Source organism: Apus apus, chromosome 9 (assembly GCF_020740795.1).
Source record: "Apus apus isolate bApuApu2 chromosome 9, bApuApu2.pri.cur, whole genome shotgun sequence".
NCBI lineage: Eukaryota > Metazoa > Chordata > Aves > Apodiformes > Apodidae > Apus > Apus apus.
In genome coordinates, this window is record NC_067290.1 from 2546594 (window position 1) to 2559726 (window position 13133).

Sequence of the window (13133 nt, forward strand, 5' to 3'; positions counted from 1 at the left end):
CACTTCAGTGAAGTTCTTAGGTTTCTTGAAGACACTTGTTTTCAACATAGCTGCCCTTTTCACACAGTGAGGCAGATTCAATCACATATGACATTAAAAACCATGGCCATTTGCCCTTGACAACCTTTTGTCACTTGGACAGGTTTTGATGTTAAAACCCCTTACATGAAGAGCTATTGCTGGCCAAGGACAGGCTGACCCGGGGCTGAAGAAGGGCTGAGTCAGCTTCCCAGGCTGGAATGGTGACAAGCTCTGACGGTCCTTCTTGGAGCACAAAGGCAGTAGCCAAAGAGGTAAAAACTGAAAGTAAGGCATCAGATTGTGGAGATAACTACTGATCCCAGCGTGAAGTGTCCCTGAAGAGCTGAGTGAGTCAGGGATTTCCCAAGCTGAGAAGTGGTTCTGCTGCAGGACACAGCTCAGAGTCGAGGCCCTGGGGGGCCTGGGGGCAGTGGTGGCACCTTGGATACTTCACAGGGTGAGGTTTGTTGTCTTTTCTTTTTTTTTTTTTTTCCTTTAAGAAAATGTAGTCTGTTTTCCTTCCCAGTAAAACAGTCACAGTTATCAGAAATCCATAATGCTTTATGTAAAAGGATCTTAAGAACTAAAAATATCTTGGGTAACTACTGGTTTTAAAACCAGCGAATGACTAACAGGGATGTCACACCAACATTTCCTCCACTTGAGGGGACTTGACAAAGTGTAACATACACAAAGCATCCTCTTTATAAACAGCCTTACTAGACTTACAGTCTAGTAGTTTTTAAAATACCATTTAAACACGGCCAGGTTGTTGGGTTTTTTTCAGTAACTACTTCAGCTACTTAAAATATTGGAGTTTCCCAGTAAGACATTTTAATAAGAAAAAAAAAGATACCTTAATTTATAAAGTCAAATATGTTACTTTTGCAGATGCCAGTAAAAACATGGGTCACCATGAATTACAGTCCCTTCATTTGTATTGCTTCTGTCTTTAATTTATATGCATTTCAGCATCCAACTCTGTGGGATGAACTTCTCTTGTCACCCAGAGACCACATTCTGAAATGCACTTAAGACACTATATTCAGTTGTAAGGCACTGAGTGCATCTCTTTGAAGCAGCAGCAGAAGCTGCAGCAGCACCTTCAAGTCCACACAATCCTGTGAGAAAACAAGGGACTGACCTTTCGCTGATGTGTGAGGGGATTAGCCCGAGCCCTCTGCTGCTAGAGTGGGTGAGGCAAGTGTTTGAGATTTGGGCTGCAAGACTGAGACTGGCAAGAAAGAGAAGAGAAATGCTGTTTAACTGCAACCAACATGGAAGGAAACGGGATGGGAGAAACAAAGGAGCCAGTGCAATTGTAAGGCAGCAGTAATTGCAAAGGGATCATCACATTTGAAGGAGAAAAGACGTAGTTCTCCATGACATGTTCACCAATGGAGGATTAAGAAGGAACTCTGGGCTAGAGCTTCAGGAAGACCCAGCCCAGCCAGCGCTGGGGAAGAGGCCTGTGGAGGCCAAGGGAAGGGCAGAGGAGAAGCTCCCTGATGCAGTGGTGGGAAAAGGTGCTTGTTAGCATGCGGAGGTACAAGAGGAACGTGAAGGGACAGACACAGGGCTTGCAAGTCAGAAGGGCCTGAGAAGTCTGAGAGAATAGCCATCCATGGATTTCATATGGAAAAAGCCCTAGGAATGGCAGGAGAGGACAGGAACATTGGTAAGTGCAGAGGGAGGAGGAATGACTTTCATTGAGAACCAGGGTGATTTTGAAGGTCCATGCTTGAGAGTGTGAGGCCTGCACAGAAACATCCTTTGGCCTGTAAGTAAGAGCAGCTGGCTCATGGTGTTGCATCAATGTGCTGTTCTTCTGTGGTGCTTTTGTGGGCCCCAGATGCCTCCAATTGTGGTGAAAATTTTGACTGTAAAGGCAGAGGCTGATACGGGTTTTAATTTCAGCGTTGTAAGTATGGGGAAAGGAACTGACCTGAAGAAAAACTGATAGTTTGAGGAGGTCATTTAAGACTGACTGGGAGGTAAGAAGAGATTGTGTGATTTCTGAGAAGTCAGAGTGACTGGATATGAAGTAATCCTGGGGCTTTCCCTGAGGTCTCTATGGCAGATGCAGGAATAATTTGTAATTGGAAATGTAACCACACCTGAGTAGTGGGCAGGGGACAGTGCAGCAGAAACGCAGTGGTGACTGCTAGGAAACTTTTACAGTCCCTCCTGTAGTGGGTGAATAACAACATCTGCAGGAAAAGTAAGAACAGCTGGGAAAGTGAATCAAGCATTCCTTGACAGAGGATCCAGTGCCTACAGACAAGTTTACATGGTTTTGTTTTAATCTGGAATGAACACAAACCAAGCGAGTGGTTTCCATGTCCCATCAGAATCACTGGATGAAGCTGAATGTGCATGATGCAAACTCATGCAAATGTAGTAGATTAAAAAAAGGTGTAAAGATATCTAGAAAATGCAGTTAATACAGATCTGAGAGATATCTGAGAAAACTTCAAGCATTTTGAAGAGAATATGTGACAGAGATTGGTTTGATCTAGAAAATAACAATTAACAATTGAACATCACAATGAATTTTACCTGTAGTCACCCCCCTATGAATAAAGTAGGGTTCATTATGAACAAAAGAAAACATTAAGACAGTCACATATAAGAAGTGCTGTTGTTACTCATCTAAACTTTTCAAAGTTACAAGTATTTCAACAATAGATACAGTAAACATAAATATTATGTGAAAAAACATTAGGGAATAACTATTCTTAGGATGAAAACCAAATTATTAATTTTATTCATGCAGGTTAATAATTATTGCTCCATTCAAATGAAAACTGGTGTCCTAGCAAAACAAATTCATCCTCTTCATTGACTCTGTCACTAGATACATTCATTTACTTTTCTGTATAAAAGAACAGCTGATGTAAGTATTTCTGGGATGGTATCTGGAAAATGTCAGTGGATTAAATCTGCTACTTCCAAAATACAAAAAAAGGCCCAGAAGAGTTCATTGAATAAACTGGTTTCTATCATGTGAAACCCAACTATGAAGGAATATATTAATTAATTCAACACTACTGCATCAGAGACCTGAATTTAAAGGTGTTTGTTTTTTATTCCTAGGATTCTATTTTCTTAGCCTTTTGAATAAGAAAGTTACATTAAGTTCTATTAGGGGTAATTAAGTTAGAGTAAGTCCTATTAAGACAGGTAGGAATGCTCCTTGTCCTGGAAATATGACTCTTCACAGACAGATGTGGTCTTACTTGTACCGTATTTATATCACCAAAAGTGTAATTTTGGGCTTCTAAATGTTCAAAATTTGTATAGTACCAGATCGTGAATTATGAGAGACTTCTGACTTTATCAACTACTACAGTTGGTTTAGTTCCCTTACTAATCTGGAGAGAGGATACTGTTTAATGGCTGGAAAGCCACTTCAGTAGGTAAAAATATCACAGCCATTATTATTTGCTGCCCCTGCACTTATTTATTTGCCAAATCACCTGATACAAAGATATGTTTCTAGAGAGTTCAAAAAAAATCTGTTTATAATAGGAGACTTGTATCTGCAATATTGGCCAACAAGGTGGGGAACAAAACTCCTAATCCCCTTTTCCTTTTAGGATAAGGTCTGAGCAACTTCCTTCTGAGCCCCAGAGATCTCTGCCAACCTAGACTTGTCTCTGGTTTGTGATACACTGACAAGGATATTACCAAATATTTGTGGAATATACTTTCATGTCTTTGTCCAGTCTTGGGTGCTGAATTTTGCATGACTGAGTGAGGGAAGAGTAAGTAAACTCAACTCCTGAGCACCTGGCAGCCTTGTGCTCATCAGCCTGGTGCCACCACCAGGCACACAGCTCTGAGCTGTACATGGAACAGTGCAGCCAGCACAGCCTAGGAAGCACAACTTTAAGTCAGACTGTGCACAAATCCTGCATGAGGCACAGGTTTCTTCTGCCTTTGCTCCCCTCTGATGCATTCCTACATGTGCTGAGCCAGTGTGACTCAGGACACTGAGGATGGGAATAGAAAAGTCTGTAAAAGACAGCACAGCCACTACACCTCACACACAGGGTATCCTCTGGGGCTGGTTGGCTGCTTCCTAGTAGTTTGATGGACTGCACCATCTCCAGAAATGCTGTCTATTGCACCAAGACTTCAAAAAAAAAAAAAAAAAATCAAACTCTAATTCTCAGTTTCTCTAATTGGCTTGTGATGGCTCAAAATATTCTTTTGTTTGTATCTGTCTAGGTTATAGATCACTTGGAAGATAATTGCAGTCTAGCTTGGGGTAAGAATAATCAAGTGAAAATAAGACACCTGCAGCAGCCACCCACCCACTTGATTCTGAGCAAAATTTGGGAGACTGCCTGTAAGGCCACTTGAAAAGATTCTGTTCCATTTGTTCTCTTCCCCTGCATTCATTATCATGACATGAGCTTTTGTTTTGTTTCCCAGAGGGTTGGTTTTCCAAGAAGGAATCATAAAAGACCATATTCAGCGGAGTCAGAAATATGAACAATGCTCAAGTATCTGTTCCTTCTAGTATTGAAACTACAGAGGTATTCATTTTAAAAGGGGAAGATTAAAAGTCCTTCTATTTAAGAAGTTAATGGACTTTAATTTGACGTCTTATTAGCAAGAATTGGTGAGACAGTTTAAAAGCTGCATGTTGCAATATGTGTTAATAGAATTCTTGTTTCTACAGCTCATCTCTGGCATGATGATGCTTGGCAGCTGAGTTTTCCAACTGAGGTGAGAAGAATAGACACCAAATGAATAGCAAAAATGATTACACAGAATAATAACTTGGCCTTCCTCCTGATCAACCTGACAAGCCTTCCTTTTAGTTAACAGATTCTTTCATTAGCTCATTGCTCCCAGCAGGAGCTTGGAGATAGATCTTCAGAGTGTTGCAGTAGAAGAGAAGAACCATTAGGTTCTTCTAGAGAGGGAGTTTCTTCCAGGGAACAACTTTCAGAAAACCATGTTCTTTTAAAAGTCAAAATTACCTGTGACAGCCCCTACCTAAGAAAACTGGAGAGAACTTCCAGCTTGACAGCAGAGGTTGTACTGTGCTTGAATAATGGTGTGACTTCAACATTTTGTCCTTCCTGTCTTCAGACAAATTGGTTTGGATCCATCTCCTGGGGATGTGTAAATTATCCCTCAACTGTGTATCAAGAAGGCACAAATGGACATCCTTGAAGATTCCCCTGGGAGCAGCACTTCTGGCAGTGTGGAAAGATGAATAGTATACTAAAAATGTAACCTTTCTATCATGTTTGGGAAACAGTAGCTCTGTTGGCTTCAGCTTGTTGGAATGACTAGAAATCCCTAGGGTGGCTGTAGAAAATATGAACACGTGGATGCATAAACCAGCACTGGGGAACTGACCCAAATCTATAAAATGGACCCAAATCCAGCACCCAAAGCTATCAGATGTGAGAGGCTGGACTTACACGGCCATTTCTTGGGCTTTTATTACATTGAGACCTACTTGGTCAAAGGAACATGCACATCCCACTAGGGAGACATCTACAAGAAGCTAACACTAATAAAGATCTGGGTATTTCTTTATTTCATAACAAGGTTTATGCAGAAATTAAGTGTCTAGAACTACACTTCACTGCCAGTAAACACCCTTATTATTTTTTCTTTCATTTTAGTTCTCCAACCCTTCCATATTATTCCTGAACAGTCATTACTCAAGCAGCAAGCACCCTTTTTGTGACTTGAACGGCAGTTATTGAGACCACATCCTTTTAATAAAATATATTTAGAAAAGAAACCATTAGAGGAACTAAATCAGAAAAAAAAAAAAAAGTATGTTTACCCTTTCTGAAGGAGTGGGGCTTGATGACTGGATCTACCATGAAGAACCAACAGATCTTACCTGCAGTGCAAGCGACACCGTGCTAGAGCATGGATAAAGAATCAGCTCTAGTGGTGCTTTGTTAGAAGCACCAGCTAGAACATTAGATTCATGAGACTCAGTGGGGTAATGACTCTCTAATATCAGCCACTGGTACAATTTGTTGCTCCGTGGTTTTGGGAAACAAAAGAAAGCAGAATGTTAAACTAAGGAATGACAAAATGCCCATCACAAAGCAGTTGAACGACTACAATGCTCACGTAACACAATTGTCAGTCTAAGAGATAAAAGGAAAGCAAAGGACAGTACCAGATTAATTAATAACCTTCCAGAAACAGTTATATAGCAAGTCATTTACATGCTATACTTTCTAACATTAGTTTAGAATGGCTTTATGTAAGCAGGTGGTACATGTAATACTTGAACACTGTGGGTATTTTAAAACTACTGCCTTGGACTCTGCATGTCCTGAAGCTCTTGCTGAACACCTTTGTCACAACATCTACTCTGTGCTGTGTGGTGACTCCTGTAAAATGCTGCTCTCCCCAGCTCAGTACAGGAAACCCCTCTGAGGTTAGTTTCTATCTAGAGTGCTGAGTATGTGAAGGATACTTGAGTGGAATTCCACCCTACTTCACACACATGTGTGTGCCTTCATCCCAGGGCTGACACTACCTGAACATGCACATGGCAAGAGCAGGAAGAACAGATCTGCACACATCATTACATACCTTAGGAAGCCTGGTTGTTCCTGGTCAGGTCACAACTGCAGAATAAAGTGTCAGTAACACAGAAACATCTGGTTTTGCAGTGGGTGTACCAGTCACCGTGAAAAGATGAGAGCCCAGGTTTTGGTCTGGGACAGCAATTGGAGTCAAACACAGCATTTAGAGAGTGATTGTCCTGCTCAGCTTCTGCTTCTTGATTGCAGCACGTCCGTGATAGCTTTAACAACACATCTCTTTCCCCATGTTGAAAGCACACAAAAGGCAAAATTTTTCCCTAGACTGGTGCAGACAGTCTTCTGCTCCCCATTGTACCACAGAATGATAGTGCCATAACTGTTACAATTACAGTGTAATAACTGTTGATGTAAGCTGGCTTTTTAGTAGCAAATGGCTTTAAGTTTTACACATGTTCTGTTGGACGTGCACTTTGCAAATGATTCTACATTTCAATGTCTCATCCAGATTCTAAATATCCTTGCTGATGAGCACTGCCATCTTCCAAACAATTCAGCTGATTCTGTAGAACAGCAGGAATTATCACACTTCTTTCTTGCATCATCTGTTATGTAGACTGCTTAAAATGCTCTACAAACCCAGTTCCTGATGCATCCTGCAGTTCTCAGAAGTCTGTTTGCTTAGAAGTATGAGTGTATCTGGCATGGAACACCAGGGCTTTGCTCAGAAGCAGGAGGTGGGCTACTCTGTCAGTCCATTTTAGCATTTTAAATGGCTATTTCATTTTCAAAAAACTGCTGCCCTTCTCCTCCTACCCAACAGGAGGAGCTGGTTTGTGCACCTGACCTGAGGGGAGGCTGATGCTTGCTGGCTTTGCTCAAAAATCTGACTAATTGCACCATATAAAAAATGTGGAAACAGTCAAGTTCAGGGACTGAAAGGGAAGTGCATTCAGTCTGACAGGAATCTAACAGGAATGTCACAGAAGTGTTGCATGTTAAAATAAAGGAGACATCCTTCACTGCCTTTGGAAGCAGAAAAGGTCCAACTGTATTTGTGAAGTTAGTGAGGGATGAAAAGGAAGTAGGGAATAAAAGAGATTGGTAGGAGGGACTCAGTAGTGTGGGTTGATGCCAACCATGGGGGAAAGACTGCACTGTATGAAGGAGCAACAGAAGAGGTTTGGTATGGAAACCCAAGGTTTAGGCCACAGTGAGTTTTGATGTAATAAGACACAGTAAGTTCTGCTTTGGCCAGGCAGACTAAGCAAACAGGATTTCTTGCCATTTTCCTCAGCATCTCAGGAGGTTGTGATGAATTCTGGTAGTTTTGCTGAAGGTTTAATCACAGAATCCTATGGGTTGGAAGGGACCAAGCTGCTCAGTCCTATAAAGGGCTACTGATTGATGTGGGAATCATTAGCAATTGCAATAAATAAATATTTCTTTATAGGGATAAAGAAATTTGTGAATTCTGTACACAGAACTGTTTAACACTGTGACGAAGCAAAGATTGTTTCTCTACAAAGCTTTCCTGTTATAAATGGATACAAATAACTAGAGAGGCTCAATCCAAAATCTCCAGATTACTCTCATGGTTTAGAAAAAAAAAGCCCTTCTACTTCAGCAAATATCACCCTTTTTTGGAGTGGGGAAATTCTGAAGATCCTTGTCTATCTCCTGAGTAAAATTCTAAGAATATGGAAGATGCTGAAGAAATCCTGAATTGTGTGATAGCTTTTTTTTTTTTTTTTTTAATGGCCAGACAAAGTTATGTTTATCCATAATAAACTTCAGGTAAATGAGAAACAAACTTCTCAAAATCATCTACAGCAGAAACTTCTGATTCATGAGGAATCAGATCATTTAGACTAGAAAAAAAAGTGAAGCTGTTTCCACTTCATTCTCATTTTCCCTTTCCATGTAAAGGTATAATTTTGTTGGGGTTCCTTGGGATAGTGCTATCTATAAACCTTCCAGGAAAAACTGGTAATCCTGCTCAGGAAAGAAATCATAAGGGTTGGGAAAATGTGACATCCACATTTGGTTTTGTTTTGTACTTTGTGTACATTTCCTCAAACACTCAAAGACCTCACCATATATAGGGTTACATTTTCCAGCAAATGTTGCCACTAACTTGGACGTGTGGCTTTGTATTATGATTTAAATGTACTCCAAAACACACAGCCTTTCCTGAAACAGAAACAAGCCAGTGTCTAACTATCACAAGTGTTCTTTAATTGGGTGTTTGTAATATATAAAAGCATATATTGAGAAGAGTGGGATTGCTTACCTCAAAAATATAATCTTTTCCATCCTTGCCATGTACAGCTTTAACAGCACAGATGTCCAGACCACCAAATATTTCAGAACAGGTGTCAACCCAAAGCTTGTACCTGTTTCATAGAAATAATTTTTTTTTCTGTGAGTATCTCATCAGGCTCTTGTTTCTCTACAGGCTTAACCCAATAATGCATTTTATATAACATTTGCTCTAAATTCACAAGCTTCACTATATTGTCAGTTTTACTGAATTTGTATTTCCCAGAACAGCAGCTTGGAGATATTGGCCTGATGGCTCTACTGTTGCCAGCAGGATGCAGAAAAGCTGTGCTTTGGATCCTGACCTTGTGTTATTCTGGATCCTGTCCCAGTTTATACTGGTCCAAACACATGTCTGCTCTAAACTGTGAGTAACCTGAAGATAAGAGATGCTGGAACACTAAGAGCATTTAGCTGTGTCTTATCCTGCATTTCCAGTGCCCTCAGGCTAGGACAGCTTGTTGGCTGTGCCTCTGCTTTGTGGGAGAACTGCAGACAAGAGGGATTTGTCATCTGACCTGTTGCTGTGGCTTCAGCAATGCCAAGGGGTTTTAGGAAGTAAGGACCAGGGCTTCTGTTCCCTCCTGAAATCCAAACTTGGCCACCTGTGCACAGCTTTGAGTGTGACAATCCTCCTGCCTGTTGTGCTTGGGAGTGTCCTTCATTATGGATGGGTTTCATTCTTTTATCAGGAAAAGTAGAATCTTAACAGAAACTTAAAGTCCATCCTAAATTATGGACCCAACTGGATTCCAAAGTAGCAATGGCAGCTTTATATGCCCATCACTTACCAAGGGAAAATAAAAACCAAGAGAAAACAAACCTTGAGGTGCTGCAGGGGGAACAGATGTGTGACCCTAAGTAAAAGTTTCGTAGCGTGCAGACGAGGACAATATTCCTCATGTAGGGTTATAGACAACTGCAGTAAAACTCAACAGAAATTGAAGAACTGTGAGGAATTCCACAACTTCTAACAAAAGCTAGTGTTCCATACAGTACTGAATGTTAGAACAACTCCATTTCTAACCTCATGGTAAGAAATATGCACTGAGGAATGGACAGGTCACCCACTGTACAGGCAGTAATGAGATTTATTGCAAGAAGAGTTCTGTCCATCCTATGAATAGAGAGATTGTCTGACTAACAAGGGAATGAAGTGGGACTTACTAGAAGAAGAGTGAGGCAATTCCTGTGCTCCAGAACAAAACTGGCAGTGCCACAGCAGGGAGCAGGAAAACTTTGCTGAGGGTGTTTGGAGGTGCTGTCAGGTGGGAGTGTTTGCTCCATGGCAAGGACTCCCAGGACACAAAATAACATGGAGAACTTTCATTAACTAATAGCAGAGCTGCTGTGGGGGACCAGAAAGTGGTTATATGGTCTTGAAAGGTTATATAGGTAGATATCCTAGTTCCACCAATTGAAGGACATGTTTTCCCAAAACCCACCTGTTTTAAAGCAGCCATTTACCATAAACTTCCCTCTCTTTTTCTGGCTAGCATTTGAGAATAAATGAGAGCTATTTCCTTCCACAGAGCCTCTCCTGCTCTCTCCTCACCCAGCCTGTGAGCCAGGAAGACAGATTTGCCACACCATAGTATTTTCCATTGCAAAACCCCTGATGTAATCAATGTGCCATTTGACTTCACTGCAGGATCAAAGGAAACTCGTTGCTGGGCTGAGAGTCTTATTTGTATACAAATACCTTCAGTCCCAGCATCCCTTCCAAGTAAACTTACTAGGTCACATTCTTTGTATTTTCTTCAGTCTGTTCCAGTGGAAAACTTGTTCTTTTGAACAGAATACAAAGCAATTGATACAACTGTTTGAAAAAATCCTGATGGTAATATTTTAGCAAGGAAAATAATTTTGTTCCTGTGAGAAACATGTTTTTTGTCCAAAATGAGAGGCTTTTTGGATGCCTGACAATTTCAACATCTGTAGATGCACTGACTGGCCTGCTTGCTGCACTTGCTTAGGAATACTTTTCTTTTTCAGCTATAAAATACTAACATGTATCTTAGAAAGTTGTGAAGACAACAAAACTTGTCTTTAACAGTAAATATCTGGACTTTTTTAAAAAAAGGAAGACATTTTCTTTAAAATACTGAAATATCACTCAGATGTATGCAAGCATTTTTAATAGCCTGTCTTCTGCCAACAAACACAGAGCTGGAAAGAGAGGTCTTGGATGGACTAGGGTGTAGTGTTTTAAACCCAAGGCTTGCACAGTAGGTTGGACAAGAGGCTCAGATGTTCCCAGAGCCAACAGAGTGTGCAGCAGCCACTGGCAGGCCATAAAGTTTTGTTCCTCAGGTGCCTGACACAAAACACCTGGTGTGCCAGAGGAGGTGTCTCAGTTAGCACAGGTCTCCATGCTTCTGGCCCTACCTAGGGAGCAGAGCTTCTTGGAAACAGAGGGGTTGAGAAGAACATGTAACATGGAGATGTGCTTGTTCCCTGTCCTGTCATTGTCCCTTTTTGTGTCACATTATTCTTTCTTTTGTAAGTGTCTGGACCAGGATCTGTACTCAGCCAACAATGTTGACTCAGGCACTGCTTTCTAAGCACTACTTCCTAACTCATGAGATGTATTACAAAAAGAAATGCACGTGCCTTGAGTTTGATTGCTTTTGGTTTGCTGTTCAACTACTGCAGCTCTTCAGAAAACCTGAATCTTCCCTTCTCCTCCTTGCTCTGCTCCATGCATTCACCATGTACTCAAATAAAAAGCAGAGCTCTGTGGTACATACCCTTCTGTTAGGAGAAAAATTCCATTTTTGCTGTGCTTTTTGTCTTCAGAAAAGAAGTCCTGGCTTTTTGGCTAGTGGGTTTTTTTTAATGGGAAAACACCTGTTATGCTCTAATTCTCTTACATGAAAAAAAGGAAGCAGAAACAAAGCAGGCAGAGCATTTCCAGTGAGGTGGCCAGGCAGGGTTAGAATCTCATCCCCCACACTCCATATTGTGTCCTTCTCCTTAGGGCCCAACTGCAGGGCCTGTGTTTTCTCAGAGGAGCAGCTCACAGGCTGTAATTAGCCCCACAAAAGCACACTCTTGCTTTTCCTCCCAGCAAAGGCTTAACCTCACTTTCTAAAGGAAGGTGGGAGGGGAATGAGAAAATACTGTGGCTCCACTCCAGGCCCAGAGGGGAGATCAGCAAGGACACAGTCTAGACTGGGGTGGGCAGCTGGGAGCTGTAATTCCCATCTTACTTGTTTGCACCTTCCTCAGGGCAGGCAATGGTTCAGTTTCCATGTCTCCCTCAGCTCATAAGAGGGAACAACATGTAGGTTCCAGACTTTAAAAAAAACCAAAACACAACAAAAAACAAAACAAAACAAACCAGAAAAAGGCTACTGTTGAACTTTAAAACACCTTTTAAATTACACTTTCATTGTACAGAGCTTTTTCAGCTTCCACTGGTAGCAACTGTTGGGGAATGAAAGAAAATTCATAGCCATCAAAAAGCCTCAAGGATTTACTTGGCAGGGAAAAGAGGTCTGGATGTTGTGGAGGAACTTGGAGCAAAGGAGTAGTATTGAGAGAAGAGTTCTGTCAATAGCAGACCTGAGCCTCAAAACAGTAGTGTAAGGAGAATGTGCTTGACTGGGTTGCAAAAAGGATCCAGGATAAGGAGAGAAAAACAAAACAAAAAGTAAAGCAAAGTACAGAGCTGGAATGATGACTTGAGAGAAATAAGCTCCAGTGTATCCCAGCATCTGGGCAAAAAGCCTTACAGTGCAGTTTAGTGGAAATATCAAAAATGAAAAGCAAGCAATTTAGCAGGATTGAAAGAAGAAAAGAGAAATATTATTTCAATAGGCAAAGTTAAAACTAGATTGCCTGGTTATAATAGATGATGTAGAAAGAGGACAGTTTAAAACGCTGTGGCATGGGGTAAGACTTGGGTAAAATAGGGGAAATGAAAGGGAAAGGAAAGGGTTGATAGGTTGAATATGGAAATTTGCCTTTTCTGAAGGACATTCAGGTATTTTTCTAGCTGCAGACAGGGATGTAGGAACCCAAGGGTGCACCTACACACCTAAAGCTGGTACTTCCTTTGGGTAGTTGACTCCGAGACAAGTCATATGGAAACTCTTGGCTCATGTTCTTTCACCTGATTCAAAGGGTTTTTTCCAAAATGAACAGATATGCATTGCCTGGGAATTGCACATCAACAACCCAATTTGTAAGAAAAAGTCACTTAAAATAATATTCCATACATTTTCTAAAATTACCTTTGACATGAGA

At 41.0% G+C, this 13133-nt stretch overlaps 2 protein-coding genes across 4 annotated transcripts in view; both read right to left on the reverse strand.

The window, feature by feature from the left end:
- Window positions 1–13133, reverse strand: part of TSEN2 (tRNA splicing endonuclease subunit 2) — a 603350-nt gene that overhangs the window by 169568 nt on the left and 420649 nt on the right. The gene's annotated exons all lie outside the window — the stretch shown is intronic.
- The window catches only part of SYN2 (synapsin II), a 178585-nt gene that overhangs the window by 28170 nt on the left and 137282 nt on the right, over window positions 1–13133 (reverse strand). Inside the window, exon 9 of the mRNA XM_051627100.1 lies at window positions 8854–8956. Within this exon, the coding sequence (XP_051483060.1) occupies window positions 8854–8956 (103 nt within the window). The remainder of the gene's footprint in view (window positions 1–8853; window positions 8957–13133) is intronic.